The sequence below is a fragment of the Diabrotica virgifera genome, chromosome 1, assembly GCF_917563875.1.
Source record: "Diabrotica virgifera virgifera chromosome 1, PGI_DIABVI_V3a".
Lineage (NCBI taxonomy): Eukaryota > Metazoa > Arthropoda > Insecta > Coleoptera > Chrysomelidae > Diabrotica > Diabrotica virgifera.
The window spans coordinates 315875736-315900950 of NC_065443.1; the positions used below are offsets into that span (position 1 = coordinate 315875736).

General features: G+C 32.3%; 1 protein-coding gene across 3 annotated transcripts in view; it reads left to right on the forward strand.

The window, feature by feature from the left end:
* The window catches only part of LOC126879248 (synaptic vesicular amine transporter), a 332565-nt gene that overhangs the window by 248182 nt on the left and 59168 nt on the right, over nucleotides 1-25215 (forward strand). For all 3 annotated transcript variants that reach the window (XM_050642307.1, XM_050642308.1, XM_050642309.1), the window contains exons 3-5: nucleotides 11151-11321; nucleotides 18691-18841; nucleotides 21011-21069. In XM_050642307.1, the coding sequence (XP_050498264.1) occupies nucleotides 11151-11321; nucleotides 18691-18841; nucleotides 21011-21069 (381 nt within the window). The remainder of the gene's footprint in view (nucleotides 1-11150; nucleotides 11322-18690; nucleotides 18842-21010; nucleotides 21070-25215) is intronic.

Below are 25215 nucleotides of genomic sequence, written 5' to 3' on the forward strand. Positions count from 1 at the left end.
TTAGTGAATGACTTATTTACAATTTTACAATTTTTAATGTGTGTTGATTTTAAAGATTTTATTTTTATTTTATTTTAATTTTATCTATATTTATATATATATATATATATTAAAGAATTATATTTATTATTAATGTAAGATTGACAACGTTTGGATCGTAAATGTATTGAGTAATTATTGTGTATGTTAGAACTTGATTGTGCAGTTGCAAACTGATTATTTTAAGGTCAAAACCAGATCTGTGACGTGTACAGTTCGTGTGGGACCATTGTTCTAATAAGAGTAGGGTGATCGAAAGCTTTTTAATTGTAGTTAAAATGCCATATCGGCAGTCATATAATAAATAGCAATACAAAGTAAAAAGGTGGATTTAAATTAAAAATTAAAACAGCAATGTAGGTAAACAAAACATTACAAATTTAAGGGTGGAGAATTGGAATAGAAATTAAATATAAGTTATAATTAAAATAGAGATTGAGAGTAAGTCTGACTTTTACTTCATGTAAGTTGATATTATTTGTTATTGCTATTTTTACAGACATTTTCTTTCATACATCTGCATCGAGATATACAGGGAATCTCAGCTTTTTTACATCTGCATAAGCTCTTAGAGCAATTTTTACAGACACATGGTGGTACTAAATCTGATCTTTAAGGAATTGAAATTAAAAGATTTTGGAGCTTCAGAGTTTCGTTATAACTATTATATCCATATACAAGTGGATCAAGTTCTTTTGCAGTACTTATCTTCGAGGCTCGTTAATTGTGTGTACACCACATAAAATGCTCGTTTTATATGCAACTGGATTGAGTTTTATGTTGGTGGCATATCTTGCAAACTTTGTTTGGAAGTCTATTAATTAAGCTTTAAAATGAGACCATGAAAAGCTCATTCCAATGCGTAGAAGGCGAGTTACAATCGATAAAGCGTAGAAAAATACTAACTTGACTGTGAGCCGATCTTGCGCCTTATAGCGCGCCATTAAAATATCGACATCCTGGCCACACATAAATTTACGAACATTTTCATAAGCTCAAATTGTTTCTTTTGAGTTCTTCTATCATTATTGTTAATTAGAGTATAAATGTTTATAGCTCAAATTTGCCTGAAACCCTTATAAACAAATTAATGTACAATTTTTTTAAGAAAATTATAACTTCAAACGGGTATAACTTTAAAACAAATAAAGATTAAGTAATCTATTAATTAAGCTTTTAAATGAGACTTTCTAAGGCTAGCTTAGGCTACTCGTAACTCGACTTCTATGCCTTTGCATGCGTAGAAGCCGAGTTACGACCGATAAAGCTTCGAAAAATACTTATTTCGCAGTTTGCAATTTGCATTGTGCACTAATTTAACAATATTTTGAGTTCTATTTGTTGGATTTAAGTTTAGTAAACGCTTTTTTCTTCGTTTTTTATTAAGGAACAAATTTTATTTGAAACATTTTTTTTATCTCTTTTAGTTTATGAGCCAGAGCCTTATAAACAATTTATAAACAATTAAATTGTTTATAACAATTTTTTGAGAACTCGGATCGAAATCCACCCTCGAAATTCGTAATCAGCAGCCAAAAATCCACAAGAAACCGTTAAGTTTGTTCATCAGAATTGAAAAGGACACGGTGACCCCTCTGGCACCTAGACTATAATATCTATTTTTGTAATACTGCCGTTAGATCACAAATATTATTTTTTTCCAAATTTAATTCGCTTTCCATAGTTAGTATTTTTTGTATCATTAATTCCCCGTTGAAAACAAAACCTTGTTAAAATTATCAAACGTTATAATATACATTATTAAAACTATACTTTTTAATTTTATCCATTAAAACATATTGCAAATTAAATTTCAATCAATAACGTTCGACTGGTTGTTAATGAAAATCAGGTAAATTATGTTTAGATCAATATGAGATTCATGTTTGCTTTAATACAATTATCAATAATATATTATATACCATACAGGTTATTGAGAGATCGGTATAAATTCGAATATAATATAAATTCGCTTGCCCTATGTCCGAAATTCTCCAATGTGAAATAATACGAGGGCTATCTAGAAATTTCGTTACGTTTTGGTCTGTAGCCGCTAGGGGCGCGGCTAGCGCGGCCATCTTAGCATCATGAGTTCCTCCGTTCAGTAGCTGTCCAGATATGCTAGCTCGAAGTCACTGACTCTTCTCGTTATTTTACAACAGCTGTTTGAAACGTTTGCCGCCATCTAAAACCCCGCCAGTTATGAGGTGCGATAATACGGTTCTTCTTGGCTTAAAACAACAAACCAATTAAAATTTATCTCGAAATTTGTGCTGTTTATGGGAACAATGTGGTCATTGAAGATGGAGTGTGTCAATGGTGCTTTAAATTTAATAATGGCCAAACCAATGTGTACGATGAAGAACGAAGTGGATTGCCAAGCAGTATGACTGATGCACTTGTCTCTTCTATTCAAGTATTTCCTCATCCGCCCTATAGTCTGGATCTCGTACCTAGCGACTGCCACCTGTTTCGAGCAATGAAGACCAACCAGGCTTGAAAGGCGACAGGCGGCAGAATTTTATGACAATGGTATTTCAAAGCTAGTTCACCGCTATTATAAGTGCCTTTGTTGAGAGATTATATAGAAAAATAGTATTTGCGTACCTCTGTCAAATGTATATGTTACAGTTCAAGTTGATTATCCAGTTGGAGTTGACTTTTCCTAGTTCGAGTCCACTCAAACGGCTGGATTTATTTTATTAAGGTTTAGTTTTTTAAGTTGATTATAAATATAAAATGAAGATTTTTATTCAACATTTACTAATAAAAGTAGACTCCAACTAGTTAAAGTATACTCTTCCCAATGCCATTTAGTAAAAGTTTATTCACACAAACAACCGATTCTAGAAATTAAATGTTACTGTATATTATGTTCAAATCGTGATATTTATAGTCCAGGCTGTATCGTCGCCCCCGTTAGGTAAATTATTCCAGTTCGATTTTTTTGCACAAACTTACTCAAAAAGAGGTCCTTATAACGAATCCACAGGGTGTCAGGTGGTACCGTAATCTAAAAATTGTTTAAACAATTTTTTTTAAACAAATTCACAACAAAAATTCACTTTGGACATTTTTTTACATCGTTAATTTGTGTCATTCGGAGCAAAAGAGGTCTGTTGTGATTTTTCTGTAAAATTTATTGTTTTCGAGTTATACGCGATTTAAAATTTGAAAAATACGAAAATGGCCATTTTCAAGGCTTAATAACTCAGTTAAAAATTATTATTATGAAAGTCAGAAAGTCACCAAATCAAATTTTAACGACCCCCCTACAAGGTACTGAAGAAATATTTGTCATTATTGTATTACTAAGCTGTTATTTTTAATTATTAACAATAAGCGCTAGGAGCGTATTGAGGCGGCTGTCAATGTGAGTGCGACTGAGATGCACCATTGGACGGTCGGAATGGAGGATCTTACTCGCACTCACATTGACGGCCGCCTCAATACGCTCTTAGCGCTTATTGTTGATAATTAAAAATAACAGCTTAGTAATAAAATAATGACAAAAATTTCATCAGTATCTTGTAGGGGTGCTTTAAACTTTGATTAGGTGACTTTCTGACTTTCATAATAATAGTTTTTAATCGAGTTATTAAGCCTTAACAATGGTCATTTCGCATTTTTCAAATTTTAAATCGCGTATAACTCGAAAACTATCAATTTTAGAGCAAAAAAAACACAAGGGACTTTTTTGCTCCGAATGACCAAAATAATCTAAAAAAATTTGTCCGGAGTAAAATACTTACAGTAGGAAAAATGAAAGAATATCCATGAACGAACATATAAAACACGTTGTATTTTCCTGTCACCGTGTCACAAAGAAAATTGCCCAGCTCAAGTATATGTAATAATAATTATTACATGTACTTGCGCTGGCCAATTTTTTGTGTGACACGGTGACAGGAAAATACAGCTTGTTTTATATGTTCGTTCATGGGTATTCTTTCATTTTTTCGTCTGTAGTTATTTATAAAACAGTTCGTGAAGTATGCTTTTTGCGCACACACGCGATGTTTAGAGCACGAGCGGGCCGAGTGCTATACATCGCCTAAGTGCGCAAAAAGTACTTCACTCACAGTTTCATACAATATTTTATCTACCAAAAAACAAATAAAAAAACTGCAACTCTTCGTCACTGGAATACATTCCTATTTTACAATTTTTAGAACTTTGACATTTAAAAATTCAAACTTCTGTCAAACCACAAAACTTTTTTTGTAATTTGTTACATATCATCACCATGACAAGGCGAAAGTTAAGGATAGTTGATTATATGAAAGTGTGCTAAAAAGCAGTGCGAAAAAGTAAATCCCATTTAAAATACATTATTACTTCAGGCGCACTTTAAACCCTTCATGTACTGCTACCTATATTTACAATTTTCACACAATAAAAACTTATACATAATATGAGGTAGAGTAGAAAAGAATTATTTTTGTGAATTTGGTTAATAAAAATGAGTTAAACAATTTTTCAACCACGGTACCGCCTGACACTATGTATTTGTTATAAGGATGTATTAGTTTGAGTAAGTTTGTGCAAAAAAATCGAATCAGAATAATTTACCAAACGGGGCCGACGTTACAGCCTGGACTAATAAGTAGTTGAAACGGTCAAAACAAAGAGACGCACACTCATTAAAAATGCACTCGTGATTATACTCGTATAAATTGTATAATCTACTTTTACTAACAAGAGTTAGGAATAGTCAACTTCAACTAGTAAAAGTCAACTCTAACTGAGAATCAAGTTGAACTGTAACATATATACTGAAATATTTTTCTTGTACTTTCTTCCAACTGGAGCAGTTGGCAATTGAAATCCAATATGTGAGGTTATCTCCAAAAAAAAAATTCCAACCACGTGGAAAGAGTCCTGTGTTGCCCTGGGTAACATCCAGGCATATCTAGAACATCATTAACATTTTATATAAATATGAAACATAATATAATTAATTTTTTACATTTAAAGGGTTTTTACCCAACACATTTTCTTGGCTCAGACATGCTATTTTTTGGCTTTTAGAATACTGATGATGGATTTCTTAATCCGAAAACGTTTTGTCTTGTGACCCTTTTTTAGGGTATTTTAAAATATACCTTTTACAACAAATCTAGTATTTTTGTGATTTATGGTATACAGCCAGCTACAGGAAGTTTATTTTCCTGGTGCATTTTATTTCTGTTTCTGTTCTTTTGTTTATTTCTCTTTAAATGTAGTGAAACGATGATGATTCGATTCGTTAAGAACATTTATAAAAAAATTGAATTAGAAAAAACTAAATTAAAGTTTTATTTTTATCAAAAATGAATAACCATTTTCAATTTTATTTTTATTTTTATTTTTTTAATCAATCTATGGGACTTTGAACCCAACAATTGACAGTGTCCAACACAAGACATAAATAATGCTCACAACACTGGATCACAAAAAAATAAAGTTTGTTCCAAAAGTTTTATTTACTCTTTATAATTTTCTTCTTTTTTTTTTGATAAATGAAGTATGTAATATAAAATAAAAAAGAATGTGTGTGTACTTTGTACGCACGTAAGAAGTTATACATCTATTATATGATTTCTTAAAAATAAATATACTTTAAACAATTTGTTTTAATTTATTTTAAACACCAAACTAATTTTGTGCTTACCGCTTTCAAAAAAATAAAAAAAAGTATAGGATTGCACTGGATTCGAACTCAAGTCCTCTCGATCTCTGGCCGAATGCTATACCAAATACGCTACGACGACTGTGTCTGTATCGGTTCGGACGTACCTAATGACAATTCACGGTAACAAACAGACAAGGTGACGTATAATAAATAGGTATACAATAAAATGTTTAATAATACTCATCTTACTCCTGAGGAAGACAAATCCAAAGACACAAAAATTATAATAAATATATTTACTAAAAACACTAATATATTCTTTTCACACCTTTTCTTGCACTGATATATTTATACATAACTAGAAAGATTTAGCAACTAAACGCCATACTGTCTGTGTGCGCTTTTTTTATTTTATTAATTTTACTCTCAATCGCGTCTAAAGAAGTATAACTTCAAAAATGAAGTAAATTTTTGTGGTAGATTTCCTCTCGAACGTGAAAATTTGTTTTGGTATCGCCACTGGTATTTTTCCTTTCATGTAATCTCTCGCTCGTCGGTTCATATTACTCAAATTTTTATATTTATTTTTGTAATTATAAAGCCCTTTTTCAATGAACACAATTTGATATGACTTTAAAGAACTACCACTACAGTGCTGAAAATAAAAATACTTGCATTGTTTTTACGTACCTATTTCTATATTTCGAAATAACACGATTTTAAAAAGGATGGTTCACCAATGACAAGGTTTTCATTGAAACAATTTATTAGAAAACAATGCGTATATATAAATATATATGAAACTTAAAGCTAAAATCAATATTATCTGCTACAATAATTAATTTTAAAATTAAACTTCCATAGCTTCCGGGTTGAATTGCGTCGATTTTCTCTTGGCTGAGCTTTCGACTTCCTCCCTGGCGTCATCTCCGGGGCTGTCAGGGTCTCAATCTCCTGAGTCCTCACATACTACACTGTTCACTAGACAACGCAATTCTAGTATAAAGTTGCATCTCGAGTTCGATGGTCTGAAGTTGACCTGGACTATTAGGAAGAAATATCTTACTGAAGAATTTGGGACCTACGTTAACTCGTAACCTCAGCTCCCAGAAAACTGGGAGGATGTACAACTTTGAGGTGTTCAAGAAACTTGACAGGATGTAGCTGCACTGGTTCGCGACTCAAGGTCTCAGATGAAACCGATTTCTCGAATTTAGCATCCACTTTCAATCAGACACACCTTGCACAATCAGCATGACTTCGCAGCAAATCAGAAACCGTGCTCTAAAAAGTGCTCGTACCTCTGGATTTATACGGCCGGTGATATTGGTTTTTCTGATGACTGCCTCAAGAACAAGGTTAAACTGCATGGCTGATAGTACGTCTCCTTGTCTCACTTACACATTGACGTCAAATAGGGTAGTTTGGACTCCATCTCCTCTAACTACGGATTTGAACCTTGCAACGTTATTTTTATGGGGCTGATATATTTATTATGTATACCTAAATATCTTACAGCATGTTGCTTCTTTCATATTATTAAATGCTTCACGATATTCGAAAAAATATCGATATTGTATTGATATCGTATCGAAAATCAATACAATACATACCTTAGCAATATTAAAGTCGATACGATACTCATTATCTCAAATCAATACAATACTCTTGCATTTTCGATACGCTTGCCTCAATATTATTGGGAATATCGAGTGACCGTGGAGTAACGGCAATACCTCTGGCATCATATGCCAGTGCACGTGGGTTCGAGCCCTGGCAAAGACAAACCATTTTCATTTCCAATAATGGCACGAGCCGTCTCACCGTGCCTCGGAGAGTACGTTAAGCCGTCGGTCCCCCTGGGCTAGTGTACATCGGCACTAGTTACTTGAAACAGGGTTAAAGATGTAAACGGCGCCGGAACTGTCCGAAAGGATCTCCCCGGCAAAAATGCCATACGATATTATTATTATTTTGGGAATATCGATATCGAGAAAAAAAATAATAAAACGCCACGTGAGTGCTCCATAAGGCCTATTATACAGTTAAAATATTATAAGAGTTATAAGACGCACAAGCGCGTATGCTCTCCATTAGTACGAGAGAGAAGGGCGATAAACCCAATAAGTCAATCAATTTCGATATTTTGTTTTTTAATCATCAGATAATATCGATGTTTTTGAAAAGGAAATTGAAAACTGCTTGCAATCTCCAAGACATGGACCAGACACAAATATTTTATTAAGGTGGACATCAGATAGTAGTATTTTTCCCGTTTTATCTAGGTTGCCTAGTGTCCAAGCGACGCCCGTACCAGTCGAGCGGTCAGAAACAGCGCTGGTACTAAAGAATAGAAGATGGTATTTAAAAAATAAAGGTATAGTCCGTTTCGCTAAACTCAGACACAACTGGCTAGTGATTTTAGTAGGTTATTTTTTTGTTTTTTGCCAATTTTGCCAAAATTGGCAAAATTACTAACGATTTAGTATTTATTAACTATTTAGTAATTATCTTTTTGCTAATTTTACCACATTGGCAAAATTACTTACTAAGGCCCGACTCTTAATTGGGTATTATCTTCAAATTAAAAATAATCTTCAATTAAACGTAATATTGCGTTGTTCAATGCAAGTTTAACACTTAACCATCTGTTAACCAGATCTTAATCGCCCAAAAACGAAGGATTAACGGTGTTAACTAGAGATTTGTAACCTTATTTTCTGGTTTTAAATTAAATATTGTCACTAGTAATACCACTAGAGGTCAAATTATTTCCGGAAATTTTTTTGAGATCATGAATATTTTGAAAATTTCCCGAGTCGCAGACGAGGGAAATTTTCTAAAAATATTCATGATCAAAAAAAAAATTCCGGATATTAATTTGACTTCGCGTGGTATTCGGTAAGAAAATTCCACACCAAATTTGCATTCGAAAATCCAAAGCTGCATGAACAGATTAATAGCGCGCCATAGCTTTGTCAGCAATTATTTAGGCTTTCAAATTCGTAATTTCTACTCATTGTAGTTGCATGGGAATACCATTTCAAGATAGAAAATAGTATATTCTTCAATTTTACATAAGTTTTGAGTAACTACAAGTGATAGAAAATGAATCAAAACTAAATTATGTAAACAAATAAAAACCAGTCTGTCAAAAATGTTCTGTTATTGTAAACGTCAAAAAATTTCCACTATAATTCGCTGTTGGGTACCCCACGAGCAAAAAATTTCCGATAAAATACCTCCGTTGCCATGGTGATCTGTCAAAATAACGTATTTTGATTGGTTCAAAATTACAGGTGTGGAATTTTCAAGAAAATTCCAGATTAAAACAACCATAGTTATTGCACTATAATATATTGTGCTGTTATTGCTACTTTTAAATCGTAGATAAGATTTAAAATAATCTATTATAATTTAGTGTCTACATATAATTATGACTATTGCTTATAATGGTGTCTTTGATTTGGAAGATGGTGATATCACAGAAGACGAAGAATTCTCAGCTGTTGTTAATATAATTTTTTCCTTTAAAAAAATCCTGTTTTTCGAGTAAAAGAAAACCATTTTCATAAGTGGTCAGATAATGAGTTTTTGAATAGATTTCGTGTACCAAACGAAACAGTTTTTATGATTGTTGATCGTATAAGAGACATACTAGCTCATCCTACAAATAGGTAAACTATTTATAATAGTTAATTAAAAATATATAAAATTGCCGTCCAAACCCGATTTCAGGACAAACTAGTTTGGCCTATTGTTTATATTTTTTAACAAAGGATATTAATATTTCTTCTTCATCAGCCGTAAATCTCGTAGTTCTCTTTCTTTTATTATTTTTATTCCATTTTTTGAAATTTAAATTTACAACACGAAAATAATCACTGACATGACGCGTCACTGCGTCAAAAGTCATGAACACCATCGTTTATACCACAGAACACATTTTTCGGTACAATTTTCATGATAAAATTTGTTCCAAGCCGTTAATTAATAACTGGCAACATTGTCACTGCTTCAGTATTTGGGTTTAATAAATCCGAAAGTTAACCTGCATTGAACAACTTAATTAGAAATAATCTTTGAATTAAATTTAATCATGGTTTACTTAATCCATGAGTTAACCATTGATTGAACAACTGGCCCTAAAAGCACTAGCCAGTTGTGTCTGAGTTCAGCGAACCGACTATACCAAAGAACTCATTTATGTGAGGAGATGGATGAAGAACTACTTAAGGATAATATTTTTTGTGAGGTTACAATGTAACTTATCCTATTTCTTGTAAATTTAAAGAGATTTTTAATAAAGATAGTGATAAACGAATAAATAATCGATTTTAATTAATTTATTCTTTTTTATGTCATATTTTATCGACTATTGTATCGATATCGTATCGAAATTAATATTAATACGATATTTTTATAAGAAAGTATTGCCGATATCGATATACGATCCGATACTTCATTGGCATAAAACCAATATAATACTTAATACTTAAAAATATCGATATTTTATCGAATCGTAAAGCTCTAGTTTAAATTCTAGTCTGATCTCAATATTTTAATTGCAATCTATAGACATCTTTCAAATATCACGCCAAATGTTTTAGTCTGCAATTAACTCTGATCTGAAATATCTCACAAAGAAACAATCCCAGATATTGCCGTTTAATTTAATACCTCATCCTTATGCATTTATTTCTCGGAAGTAAATGAATTCAAACCCATTCGAATTTTATCTGCGAAGTTAAATGGCCCGCCTCATTGAATTAAACATAAAGCCGAATCAACAGATTGCAGTAAACACATCTGGTAATATATAGCTCCCTCTAACGATAGTGACTGCCCTGACAATCTTTTAAAAATGTATGAGCGCATTCGTTAGCGTGAGAGATGTATTTGGAATGAGGCTGCTCGTCGGAATCGATTGTTCGGAAGTAATCGATTCTGACAGGAAGTAATCGGGAGAAATCGATTGTTTGAAAAGGGGTATTATGTTAACGAGGTCAGTATATTTTTGTGGTTTGTTTTATTACACGAATACAGAAAAAGTTATATGAATAATGTATTAGCACAAAAAACTATGAAATCTATTAAGATTTAGGAAAGCAGAATGGTAAAATAAATAATAAAACAAAGTAATTAAAGATGCAGACCATTTTAATGAAGGCATTTAAACATGCCTACCTAGACGGAACAAGAACGAAAATCTATATTCTCATTTAAAAAAAAACCATTGATTACGTCATCATGCCCAGATGGATGACGTTACTGGCATGTTACTAGTATGATATACATATATGCAAAAAAAATTTAAATTTAAAAATAAAAATCTAGCTGTTTAGGATTTGTCTCCAAAATGGTCCATTCTCGAAAAAGTTAATGTATTCCATAATTTTGTTCTTCCATTGTATTCCATACAATGGAAATGAAAAGTAATATTTATTTATGTTCATAATTTATTGCTTACTAAAAAAGAGTTAATTTTTTGTTACAGTACCCATCATTCCAGAGTTCTTGTACGACATCAACCACCCCGAAGCTCCTTTGGGTCCGGTAAGGGCAACCCCGTCGACTACCACAACAACCTTTCCTCCATGTCCTTGTTTGTACAATCAAACGACTACGAGCTATCCAATGACGACGACGTCAGCAAACATGGAAAACTGTAAGTATATGATGTAACTAGTAAATTTGACTGATACCTTCCATTGTTCTTCTTCTTCTTCTAGAGCCGTCTCCACTAATGAAGGTTGGCTATAACTATTGAACATTTGTCTCTATCTTATGCTTCTCTTAAAAGCTTCTGTGTGTTTAACCCGGTCCAGTCGAGAATGTTTTTCAGCCAGGATGTTTGTTGTCTACCAGGACACTTTTTCATTCGATTTTACTCTTCATAATCAGCTGAAACAGCTCGTACTTATCATTTCTAAGTACATATTTACTTCAAATATGCCGTCTTTCGTCTTTTAATGGTGGTCAAAAGTTTTCTGTCTCTTCTGTGTTTTAACAAATCTAATAGAAATAACCAAGTCGAATCGTAATTACCCGAAATCGGAATGTTTGATATCTATAGCGTCATTTTCGTGTTTTGATTGGCATTCTGTAACTCACATCGTAAGCAAGGTAAATCGAAATCAGCAATTTCTATTTCACGCAGTCAAGAGGGGGTGGCAACCCCGCATTGTCAAGCGAAACTAGTGTTCTGTGACCTGTTTGTTACTGGTTCTAAATTTGAAATACGACACCGTTGCCTTATCTTCAATTTTTCATACTATCACATTATTCTTTTTCCAAAGTCAGTTTGCCAACTGTCGGCTTTTGAGATTCTTTGATGCCGATGCCGACCATTGGCGTGGAAATTAAGAAAAAGGATCAGTTCATCACATGCATATTTCAAGAAAAATCATATAATTTTTATTAATTTTTGCATAATTATATTCAGGAAAATCTCTCAATTTTTGGGCAGAAATTGTTTAAACAATTTTTTAAACAAATTCAAAATATCACCTTTTGTGCTCCAAAAAATTTTTTTTTAGGTTTTTGGGTGACTCGAAATAAGAAAGGTACTTTGTCATTTTTCTCAAAAGTTAATAGTTTTCGAGTTATAGGCGATTTAATATCTGAAAAATGCGAAAATACGCATTTTGGAGGTTTAAAACTCATATTAAAATTATTGTCTTTGAGGTTGTCAAGAGCTTAAATTGAAGTTTAAATACCTATTCATTTTGAAGATTCTGAACAGTAATCGGGTCTAACTTCGATTTAGACCGTTGTTTTTAATTGTTAATTATGCGCGTCCATCCGATTTTTATGCCGTATACTATTTCAAATTCAAAAATCTCTTATTTTGCTTTGTTCTGAAAAACATTTTTTTGTTTATTTTGTGTGTCATTCTAAACAAAAAAGGTTTCTTGTAATTTTCTAAGATGTTAATAGTTTTCGAGTTGTAAGCGATTTAAAATCTGAAAAATGCAAAAAATACGCATTTTCGAGGCTTGAAAACTCATATGTAAGTTATAGTTTTTGAGGTTATCGTGTGCTTAAATTGAATTTTAAACATTCATTTTCAAGATTCTAAAGAGAAATCGGGCCTAACTTTAATTTAGACCGTTGTTTTTTAATTGGTAATTATGCGCGTCTATCCGATTTTTATGCAGTATACCATTTCAGAAATCTCTTATGAACTCAGAACAATGAAAAGAAATATTTTGTGTTTAGAATAGCCTAAAAAATCTAAAAATAAAATGTTTTTGAAATAGTATACCGCATAAAATCGGATGGACGCGCATAATTAACATTTAAAGAATATCGGTCTAAATTGAAGTTAGACCCGATTACTATTCAAAATCTTGAAAATGAATGTGTTCAATTTAAGCTCTTGACAACTTCAAAAATAATAATTTAAATATGAGTTTTTAAAATTTATTTAAAAAGGCGATGTTTTAAAGTTTAAACAAATTCTGAACAAAAAATTAGCTCGACGCCCTTCAGATTTGTTTAAGGGGATATTTTTGAACAGGAATTTGCAAATAAATCGAATTACATATATTTTTTTTCAGATTGGAACGTCCTCACAATATGGAATATCTACCTATTTTCTTTGTAATAAACTAATAAGTTATAAACTGTCTTATAAACATTGATAAACGTCCTTTGCAGCGGTGTCAACCCTACCCAATTTTTTATTTCGTCGCTTTCGTTTTAAGGAATGATATGTAACAGTTCCTAATTTAACAATTTTTTAGATCGTCTTATACTCGATTTTTGTTAATTCCTGAATTCTCGAAACAATTGCATTATCAGTCATTCCAGTATATTCTTTTTTGAAACGAGTTCACATTGGACGTGCAAATCGTTGTTTTTTAATTCGATTTATTATTTATATAGTAGCAAAATATAACCTAACCTTCCAGTTACAACTCCGCCACTGTAAGATGGACAACGACAAAATTTGTTTGTTGAGAAACAGGTGTTCCGCTGTGCTGTGTTGCCACCAACGATGGCCGAAATACGATGCCAATTTAACGATAGGCAGAGTAGGGAAGAACTAACTAATAGTGTTCTTTTGTTGTTGAATTGAAATGAAATATATAAGTAATGGATGTGACCATCACAGTTTGGTTTTTTATTACTTAAAATTTGATACTTTCAATGTTTAAACTTGTTTTAACATTAAAGCAAATTTTTAATATCTCGTTAAAATCATCAACATGGCAACGTCAATTTAAAATTGGCTTCTTAATTTTGTCCAGCCTACAGTGTTGCCGATACTCTAAAATTTCTTTAAAGTATAATATATACAAAGTCGGTTCAATTTATTAGTGAAGGCCCATTGAAATTTTAAGTACCTAGTTAACTAATTTATATATTTTTTAAGAATATTTTCATATTATCTTTCTAACAGTGCCATTGAATAACAATTGAATAGTAAAGTAGAGAAAAAATTTTCAGAATATATAAACTTGGGAATTTTAGGAAATATATCTGACAAACTTGATTCGAAAGCCGGTCTCTTTGATATCAATATGACTGCTGATTATGTTGGAAAATTATTAGTGGATAAACGTTACATACAGTTGCATTTAAATAGTTTTGAAATAACAAAAAAAGTTTTAAATAGTAAACAATAAAATATTAGTGTAAATATTGGACACAAAAACCTCAATAGATTATAAATGGTTTTAAATCAAAGTTAATTAAAATTGTTATAAAAAAGAAGATAAATTGATAAATAGAAAAGATAAACGAAGATAGGATGTATGATGTAAGATATTACTAATAATATACAATCTTAAGATTTGATTCCAGCTAAAATAACTGATAAACAACTTTTCCCAAAAAACGGCGTCTTTTCTATAATTATTTTCTTTTCTATAAGCATTGATTGATATAAATACAAGTAAACTGGTAGGTATAATATATTTATCAATCAACGCTATAAGTCTATCTTTTTATTTTAAACGTTCTTGTACAATCTATTCTTGTACATTATTCCATTGATTGAAATTGTACAAGAAATAAACAAAAAAAGTTTGGCAACACTGTGACTAAATAAATTTTAAAGTTAGGTTCAATGCATACTCGTACAACAATGTCGAAATTAAATATACAATTTCCTAAGTAAATACCATCACAGACTATAAATTAAGCAGATACAAAAGGTAAAAATACTATAAATAATCATAAATAATTATGTAGTAATAAATTATTTTTAGTAGATATAAAGTATAAACGTCAAAACAAAATACAATGCGCTTGCGTCAAGCACAATTCCGATATCGAAATCTAATTTCGACAGGGTAAATGATTTTAAATTCATTTCTATTCTCTATTCCGATTGTAGAGATTCCGAGGGAGTTATGGAATACAGATTTTGACTATTTATATTTGACTTGGCCACTTCTACTCGATTTTCCTGATTTCTATCATCGAAATGAGTTACAGAATATGCATGAATGTCAGAACAGAACCTTCCTTAAGAGAGAACAGTTCTTAATCCTTTGGCACAGTTACAAGCATGGCGCAAAATATGGTGGTACCCAATTGCATTAGGTATGTATTCGATATAACATTTTTAGGTCTTACTATGTATGTGCCTTGATTGGGTTTCATCATAATATAGTCCAAATTGATATTATCATTATCAACCATCAGCTTGGCTAATTATCAAATGGCGTGATCTAATTTACAGGTCCCTGAAAAATACTTTGAGGTCCCTTTAAGTCATCTTTGGAAAATCTTCAATTTCTTGAGCAGTTAGTTTTATCGCAGTAGTGGGCCGCCGAGACTATCTAGCTGTTAGAATTATTAACATTAGCAGCTATCTCAGCAGCTAATACTAATGTATGTTCGTTCGATTTAGAGTCAAACATTGATTGACAAACTTGAATTGCCTTTACAACCTATCTCAGTTATGTGACGAAGCTAGATTCATTTGATTTAATCAAGGCAGACATATGTAAGAGCAGGGATTTATCTCTTTCTCTAAAACTACTTCTAGTTAAATGCTATATTTTTCCGATCTTACTGTATGGTGTGGAGGCATGGACGCTGACAGAGACGCTCATGAAAAAACTAGAAGCATTAAAATGTGGGTGTACCGACGCATTCTTTGTAGGTATATCCTGGACCGAACATGTCATCAACATAAAGGTAATCCACAAAATCGGAAGAGAGAAAGAAATTGTGAGGACAATAATTAAACAAAGAAAACTTGAATTCAAAGTTTTAAATTGCGTGGCTTTAAAATCTGCGTAAGTGGTCCGGGCTCACATCGGTCGAAATATTTAGAAGTGCCGTAAGCAAGATCAGAATTGCAATGTCAATAGAAAATATTGGCAACGGACAGGGCGCTTGAAGAAGAAGAAAGAGGCATAAGAATCTTAAATCCGCTAATTTCTAGTCTACAATGCAGTTATAAACACCTTGAGTAGAACGGTTGAACGATAGGAAAGAGCATCTCAATAAATAGTCGAATAATAAACAAACTATGTTTTTTAGATGACACAGCCCTTTTTCCAGAAAGTCTTTTTTTATTTACTCGTCCGATTTCATTATGATAATGACTATATTCTTTATTTCAAAGGTTTGATGTTCAGGTTGTGACCAGTCCTGAGTTCAGTTCTTTCTTTTTTTAATTTTTGGTGAACACCCTTAAGTGCATTCGCCATTTATTAAAAAGTAACTTTTCGATGAAAAAAAAAATATTTAAAAATATCATACATAGGATGAATGGCAAAAAAACTTTATTTCATATATTTGACTATTTATATTGCTAAAAAACGATATAAAAATCAATGAAAATGAATTAATTATTCTGCAATATCAACACAAGTGAACTGCTACTGGATATAACGATCAATTTTATAGGATTCATTGATTCCGATTTTATAACATACCAAATTATAAAAAATTCGTTACAAAATATTCACTTCCCTAAACGGATAATGGTAATAACTCAGAGGAGTCAGGTTGTAAATCTTTATTTTAAAGAAAGATTTAAATATAAATACGATTGTTGAAGCTACAGACACAAATAGGTACAAGCAGTACCTGGGTCTGATGGTAGTTGAAAAAAGAATGAAAAAATACGAGCTGAAAGCAAGAATAGCGAAATAAAACAGGAAATTAGACAACCTGAAACAACAAATGAATTCAAGGTATGTGTCCAGTAAGTGCAAACTAAGAATAAATACCAAACTGTGATCAGACCCACGTGATACATAGGTACGAAATAAAAGAGAGAAGAAAATATTGGAGAGATGGAAAAGAAAAATACTATCATACGTCTTTGGCAGGAAGAAGACTAAAGAAGGGCGACAGAGATGGAAAAACAAAGAATTAATAGTGATGTATACAGAACTTCGCATAACCAATTTTGTAAAAGTACAAAGAATCCGCTAGTTAGGACCTATGAAAGAATGTAAAGCGATTGAATGCGTTAACCTGTGCTGCACAGAAAGTTAATTGGTCCAAGAAGATTAAGCAGGTCGAGAAATAGATTGCGGAAAAAGTGGAGGAAGACTTAAATTGCCTGAAAATAAAAGACTATAAAATAAATATACTACTTAAAAAAATTAAACTACTTTTCAATATCTGCCTTCACAACGCCAATATTCCAACAGACTGGAACAACGCTACTATGATTATATTACACAAAGCAGGAGACAAAGCCAATTTAGAGAATTAGAGACCGATTAGCCTCCTCAGCCATTTATATAAGTTATTTACGGGAATAATAGTTAAGACAATGCCAAGAAAGTTAGAGACCTGTTAACCAAGAGAACAGGCAGGATTCCGAAAAACTTACGTAGCAAATGAACATCTTCAAAGTATAAAAACCCTAATCGAGAAAGTAGTGGAATACAATAAACTTCTAGTTCTGGTTTTTATCGATTTTCACAAAGCCTTTGACACAGTTGAGCTTACCAAAATATTACAGGCGCTTAAATAATGCAGGCTAGATTATAGGTATACAAAATTATTATACATAATATACTTACAGGCAACAACAACTGTCAAATTACATACTAACAGTAATCGCATAAAAATAGAACGGGGGATTAGACAAGGAGACCCAATGTCACCTAAACTTTTTAATACAGTCTTAGAACATGCTTTCGAGGGTTTTGGATTGGATGACAAAGGGAATAAAAATAGATGGAGAATACCTAAATAACTTACGTTTCGCCGATAATATAGTCATAGTAGCTGACGATCTAGGTATAGCAATAGAGATGGTACAGGAACTCATTGTGGCTACAGAAAATGTAGGTTTAAATATAAACATCTCGAAAACAAAAATAATGACAAATTTGGTACCCAACCAGAACATCAGTATTGGTGGGAAAGAAATAGAACTCGTAGATAGATATAAATACCTGCGACATGAAATTACGATTGGCAGGGATAACCAGACTCATGAACTGAAGAGAAGAATGGGTCTTGGATGGGTAGCATTTGGAAAACTGAGAGAAACTTTTAAAATTGAGTTGCTCACATGTCTAACGAGAAAGGTATTCGATCAGTGCGTCCTCCCAGTCTTGACGTACGGATCAGAAACACTTACCTTAACTAAAGCCTCGGCTACCAAACCAAGAGTCACGCAGAGAAGAATGGAGTGGTCAACGTTAGGAATAACTCTGCGATACAAAATCAAACACGAAGAAATCAGGTCAAGAGCAAAAGTGACTGGCGTCATCGAAAGGATAGCCAGGTTAAAGTGGAGATGGGCAGGACACATAGCTAGAATGACATATGGGCGATGGACAAAGAGGTTATTGAAATGGAGGCCAAGAAAAGACAAGAGAAGCGTCGGTCGACCGCCTAAAAGATGGACTGACGACTTAAGAAAGCTAAATAAAAACTGGATGAGAGCGGCGCAGGATAGATGTTTTTAGAAACGAGGGGAGGAAGCCTATGTTCAGTAGAGGACTTTAGACGCTGGATGATGAATCTGTAGATTTTACACGTGATTCAGCACAAATACAAAAAACTCGTAAATTAAGGCTGCTTAAGTATGTTTTATTTTTTAGATAATTATTCCACATTAACTCCAGAGGAGGAAGAAAGGAGGTTGAGGCACAAAGACTTGGTGCAAGAGACCGTGCAAGTGGGAATAATGTTTGCCTCGAAGGCATTTGTGCAGTTACTGGCCAATCCTTTCGTTGGACCCTTAACTCACAAGTAAGTATAATTATTTGTTGCATTATAAATTAATTAACAATTTTTTAGTATATAGTGTAGATTTTTCTTGTAAACTCTTAATAATTGTTCTCAATATTATATTTAATTTTTCCATATTTTATACAGAAGGAAGGTCTTAATAATCTTTTATATTATTATTATCCATTATTTAAGTCATACGATTCACATCCTCTCTAAGGAAAAAAAATTCGCCCATGAAAGATACCTATGGCGTCCTATGGTATCAAAGTAAGTGAGCTCTAGTAGGGCTCTTTCCATGTTATCGAGCCCTATGTCACTTGGACGCTGGAGTATCAGCCAAAAATGTTCGTACACATTTGGACATTGAGAGTAGTACAGCTTTCTATATGGTGTTATAAAGATATTCACTCAGAGCCAGTCTTTTTATGTTTCGTGGAGGCACTTATAATGGAAAGAAGGTACCAAAACTAAGTGTTTAGTTAAACTAATTGCTTGATATCTGCCTGAAGGCTACTTATGATGTACCTCCCTTGTCAGATATTGGTTCCCATGATAATGACATTTTAAAATCCATAAGGAAAAATTTCCTGTAACTGGCTGTATACCATTAATTACAAAAATTGAAGAAAATCTTCTGTGTAAAAGGTATATTTATTTAAAACCCCAATAAAGGGCTACATTAAAAGACAGAACGTTTTCGCTCTAAAGAGAGCATCATCAGTGTTCTAAGCAAGTTCTACATGCTAAGCCACCAAAAATACATGGGTTAAAACCCTTAAAACGCTGACCAGAATTGGCTTTTACCTTTCTCTTTGTGAAGACAGAGAAATCAACTCAATCACCCATATACACGTGGTATAGTCATATCATGCTTTGAGGTATATCTTGTTTAAATTTCACCCATCGCCATGGTTTAATATATAATACGCCAATGTAAGACTTTTGGTCGGCGTTTTAAGGGTTTTAACCCATGTATTTTTGGTGGCTTAGCATGTAGAGCTTGCTTAGAACACTGATAATGTTATCTTTAGAGCAAAAGCGTTCTGTCTTTTAATGTAGCCCTTTATTGGGGTTTTAAATAAATATACCTTTTACACAGAATATTTTCTTCAATTTTTTAATGAAATTTTAGTGATCTACTTCGAGTTTTTACAATGAGTAACGAGAGATATTCATATGAAATTTTAATTTAGTGAAATAAAAAAGAAAAGATTCCTCTCATTGGCTGTATACCATAATAAAAAACTTTCTAAGGAAGTAAAACTTCACTTGTAGGTAAATTGTATATAAATTTTTATTAAAATTTTATCTAAAATGATCCAAATTAGATAAAAGTGGGTACATCTATAGCACAAAAATCACACAAACGTTTTCGGACCAATCAGTCCATCATCAGGTGCTAGAAACTTTAGATCCAAAGTAGTTGGAACTAGCTACATAGATAGGTCAAAAGACCTTAATTTTACAATAATTATGCCATGTCGGCTACAACAATGTCGACAATAAGTCGATGTTTAAAGGATTTAAAAATGCAGCGTTATTATAATGTGGGCTTCATCTTGGCTTCAAGTCTTGGCTGTCAGTTTGAAGCCAAGATGAAGACCACATTATAATAACGCTGCATTTTTAAATCCTTTAAACATCGACTTATTGTCGACATTGTTTTAGCCGAAATGGCATAATTATTGTAAAATTAAGGTCTTTTGACCTATCTATGTAGCTAGTTCCAACTACTTTGGATCTAAAGTTTCTACCACCTGATGATGGACTGATTGGTCCGAAAACGATTGTGTGATTTTTGTACTATAGATGTACCCACTTTTATCCAATTTGGATAATTTTAGATAAAATTTTAATAAAAATTTATATACCATTTACCTAGAAGTGAAGTTTTACTTCCTTAGTAAGTTTAATTTAGTGGTTTCTTCTTGCTTTCTAAATTCCCACGTTGTTGATTGATTTCTCGGTTCATCCGCCTTTAGAGCCAATATGGGTTGTCAATAGATAGCATTAAATGAAAAAGAAGACTTAAGATTGTCGAGGTTTTATTTTAAGGCAGCGTCAATGACGTTTATGATCAGCATTTATTTTTCTTATGCAGCTTATCTTTTCTTATACAGCTTATATTATTTTCAATAACAGAAGATTTTGTGCACTAATTTTAACAAAGCTATTTTTTATTTTCAGAATTGGCTACAGTATTCCCATGTTTGCAGGATTCGTAATAATGTTTTTGTCTACAATAAGTAAGTATTTTTATAATTTTTTCAAAGAATCAAATCAGATGTGTGTATTCAAATCTCACAGCTCTTACAATAGGGAACTTACATACAATTTTAAATTCGAAAAAATGCTTTGAATCACAACAGAACATAATTTAAAACATGTATGAAAGACAAAAAAGTTGTTTTTGTGTTCCGTTTTGGCCCCTAAAGACGATTCTAAATTCAAATTATTGCAGCTAGCCCAAAAACGCGTCGTGACGTCATATGGTTGTGTGTTTACATTATGCACCAACAAAGTTGGTATATAATTTTAAATTAGACATTATAAACGTCAGTAGAAAATACGTTTGATCGTTTGAACTATTTTAAATTCATAGAAAACTTGTACTTTTACAAAATGACACTAAACGATACTTATAGTGGTTTCGTTTATTTTCCGTAGTAAACATTCATTTCCTTCAAAAACTGTATCAAACTCCAATCTTAACAAACTTATATATAGTATTACAATGACATACGATAAATCTCATTGGAATGTAAATATTTTCCCTTATTCCGCGACGATAAGCTGGCCAACCATCCAATTAGGTGGAGGCCAATGAACTAAACAATAAGAAGAAGAAGAATATACCTAAATATAACCATAAATATGAATATAACCATAAAGTTCAACTATGTGACGTCACGGGTCGTTTGAACTATTTTGAATCACAGAAGATTTTAAATTTGTACTTCTAAGGTATTATGAGTTTTTAAAGCGTAAAATTTTGGAAATCTTATTTTTAAAGAAAACTGATACTGTAACATAACTAACTTATTTTTTTAATATCTTTCTTTCTTTCCCCACTCCTTGTACTCTTTCAGGTGTCGGATTTGGGTTTAGTTTAGTATTCACCCATCTCTTCCATTCTTTTCTGTCTTGTGCTATTAGTTTCATTTCTTCTAACGTTTTCTGTTTAATTTTTCCTGCTTCTACTATTTGCTTTATCCATTTTTTCCTCGGTCTGCCTTTTTCTTTTTTGTAATATTCCTTGTTTCGTAAATTTCCCTTGTTAGTCTACTAGGTTTAATTCTCATCAGATGTCCATACCAGTTTAATTGTCTCTTTATTATTTTATTCTGTATTGGTTCCTGTTTAGTTATCCCTCTTATTACCTCATTTCTTATTCTATCCCATTTGGTCTCTCTGGCTATAGCTCGTAGATGTCTCATCTCAATTGCATTTATCCTACTATTACGTTTTTTCTATAAAGTCTAATTTTCGCTCGTATAGAGTATCGTCGGTATCACAATCGTATTATATATTTTAATTTTTGTTTCCTGTGACAATTATTTTTTCTCAGAACTGGCGCTAGTGCGTAGTACAGTTTGTTTGATTTTTTAGTTCTGTTTGTTATTTCGACGTCTATTTTCCCATCATTCGTAATTATACTTCCAAGATAATCATATGCGGTAACTATTTCCAGTTGAGTATTTTTGCATTTTATATTTACTTCATTTTCTCCCTTTTCGCCGATGACCATTATTTTACTTTTCTCGATGTTTATTTTTGTCACGAAATATGCTATAAGGACTATGTCAATCCGCAATAAGGTTTCTATTTTTATTGGCTGTAATCTTTGGTATCCTATTGTTGTCTGTATTTGGTTCGTTCTTTCTCCAGTATTTCTAGACAATGCATTCATAAATATTATGAATAGTAGCGGACTAAGACTGTCTCCTTGTTTGATACCTCTTTTCCAATTAAATTCTTCAGATCTTTCTCCTACTATCTGAACACGTCCTTTTACTAGTCTGTATATACTTTCAATTATTTTTATCAGTGTAATTGGTACTTTCACGTTCTGCAAGCATTTCCATATAATTTTTCTTTCTATAGAGTCGAATGTTGCCCTTAGATCTATGAATGCTAGAATGAGCTTTCCCCTTGAATAAATACTTCTTTCTATTATCTGTCTAATGATGTTAATGTTATCGTTTGTCTGTCTTTCTAGTCTAAACGCTGCTTGTTCTTCTACCAGTTCTTTTTCTACCTCTTGTCTTAGCCTCTTTTCTACTATTTTCGTGTATATTTTAAAACATACCGATGATAAATACATTGCTCTATAATTTTCGCAGTTGACGTGTTCTCCCTTTTTGTATATTGGCACTATAAGGTTACTTTGCCAGTCTTTTGGGATTTGCTGCTTTTTCCATGCCTATTTGTATATTTTCAACAACCAGTTTATCCCTTCTTCTCTCATGTACTTGACCATTTCCGGTTCTGTGTCATCATCCCCTCCAGCTTCACCTATTTTTACGTTTGATACTTCCTGTATTAGGGGAGAGTTGGACAAAACCGGGTACCACTCCAAAAACCGTCTGTATCTTTTGCTATGTCAGAGTAGCAAATATTTGCTGCAGATTGAAATATTCTCAAATGACTTAAGTTTGATATGCTAATGTCAATTTTTAAAAATATTCTTAGATTTTTATTTCTTTTTTTTTATTTTTACAAAAATATTGCAAAATACCCGGTTTTGTCCAACCGGTATGATAAAACCGGGTAGTAACTTAATTACCATGTAAAAAGACTAAGGGGCAGAAAATAAAATATTTATTAAAAGTATGTGAACAACAATCGAAAATCTATGAACAGAAGTCACAAATAAAAACTTCATCTACATCATCATAGGCACTACAGGCGTCATAAGCCCATTTGGTGCAAGACACACATTTTATCCAGCCTTCCTTCGCATTATAATTTGAAAATAGTTTATTTTAATATAGACACGCATCGTCATTATTATCTTCCTCCTCCAAACTCTACAAAATGTTGTTTTTGGTGCAGCCCTTTTTATCACGTTTTTTCTTTTTTTTTGTCCAGTTCATTTATTTTAATTTTTTACGACGGGAGATTTTTTTTATTTTTCCTACTAGCTTCTTCAACAGAAGAAGCCACATGTTGTAGTTAACTAAAAGCAAAAAACCCCTGCAGAAACTGGAAGTAACAACAGGTCTGATAAAATCGGGTACCCGGTTTTGTCGATTTTCGGACTACCCGGTTTTGTCAAACTCGTAAACAAGACATTAAATGTTATTTAAATTTTTAAGTTATGAAATAATATTCAAAATTTTTGGCCAAATTCAAGGTAATATACTAGGTTACATGTATTAAATTTTGAAATGGCCATTAGTTATTCATTAGGGGAGAAAACAGCTAGAAACTTACCTTAAAATCGAGTTTCCTGCATCAAAAAACAGATGAGGTCTTACTGCTCCGGTACAGATTACTCAAATGAGGTAGAAATGAATACACACGACTGTTGGTGGTAAAAGGACATTAATTTTAACATTGTCTAATATATAGCAGCAGACAGTTAGAAGAATTAAGGGGTACCCGGTTTTATCAATCTACCCGGTTTTATCCAACTCTCCCCTACTTCTTCTCTACTTATTTGCTCTAATCATTTGTTCTCGTTATCTTGATATGTTTCATTTTTATCATCTATTGTTTTCATATATTTATCAAATTGAGCGCTGTACCGCCATTCTTTATTATATTACGAATACGTGTGCCAAATATCTCGAAAAAATATTCAAAATTACAGCCGCAATCTTGGAACGCGTTTTGGCTACCTGTTGATCCCTACTGTATCATCTTAATTCAAAATTCATTCAAATTTTTTGCATATAATTTAGTCGGACTAATTTAGTCGGACATTAGACGTTGAAGGCACCACGGGTATTATAGATAATAACGCTTTCGGTCAACGTATATCCCTCGGGAATGAGGCCCTCGGTATATACACCATTGACCTCAAGCGCTATTATCCTTATAATACTCTTGGTACCTTAATATCCATAATAGATATCATTAGTGATTAATAAATAAATAAACAGTTTATAAAAAATTCAATAACATATTTTCTTTTTGTCATTTCATTCACTTCGGAAACTTAACACAACCTTATATTCTTATTTCTTAACTGTCACTTAACAAAACTTCCTTAACAAAATAACTTACCATAAAATTTCAAACTCCAATATAAAATTAGTTAAGAAAACTGTTTGTGTAATATAAAAAACTTCAGAATGCAAAAATTCGACAAAAAACAGCAAAATTTCAGCAGACTGACAGCCACAAAAGTAAACAAACGAGAAATGTCACAAAAAATCTGAAAATAT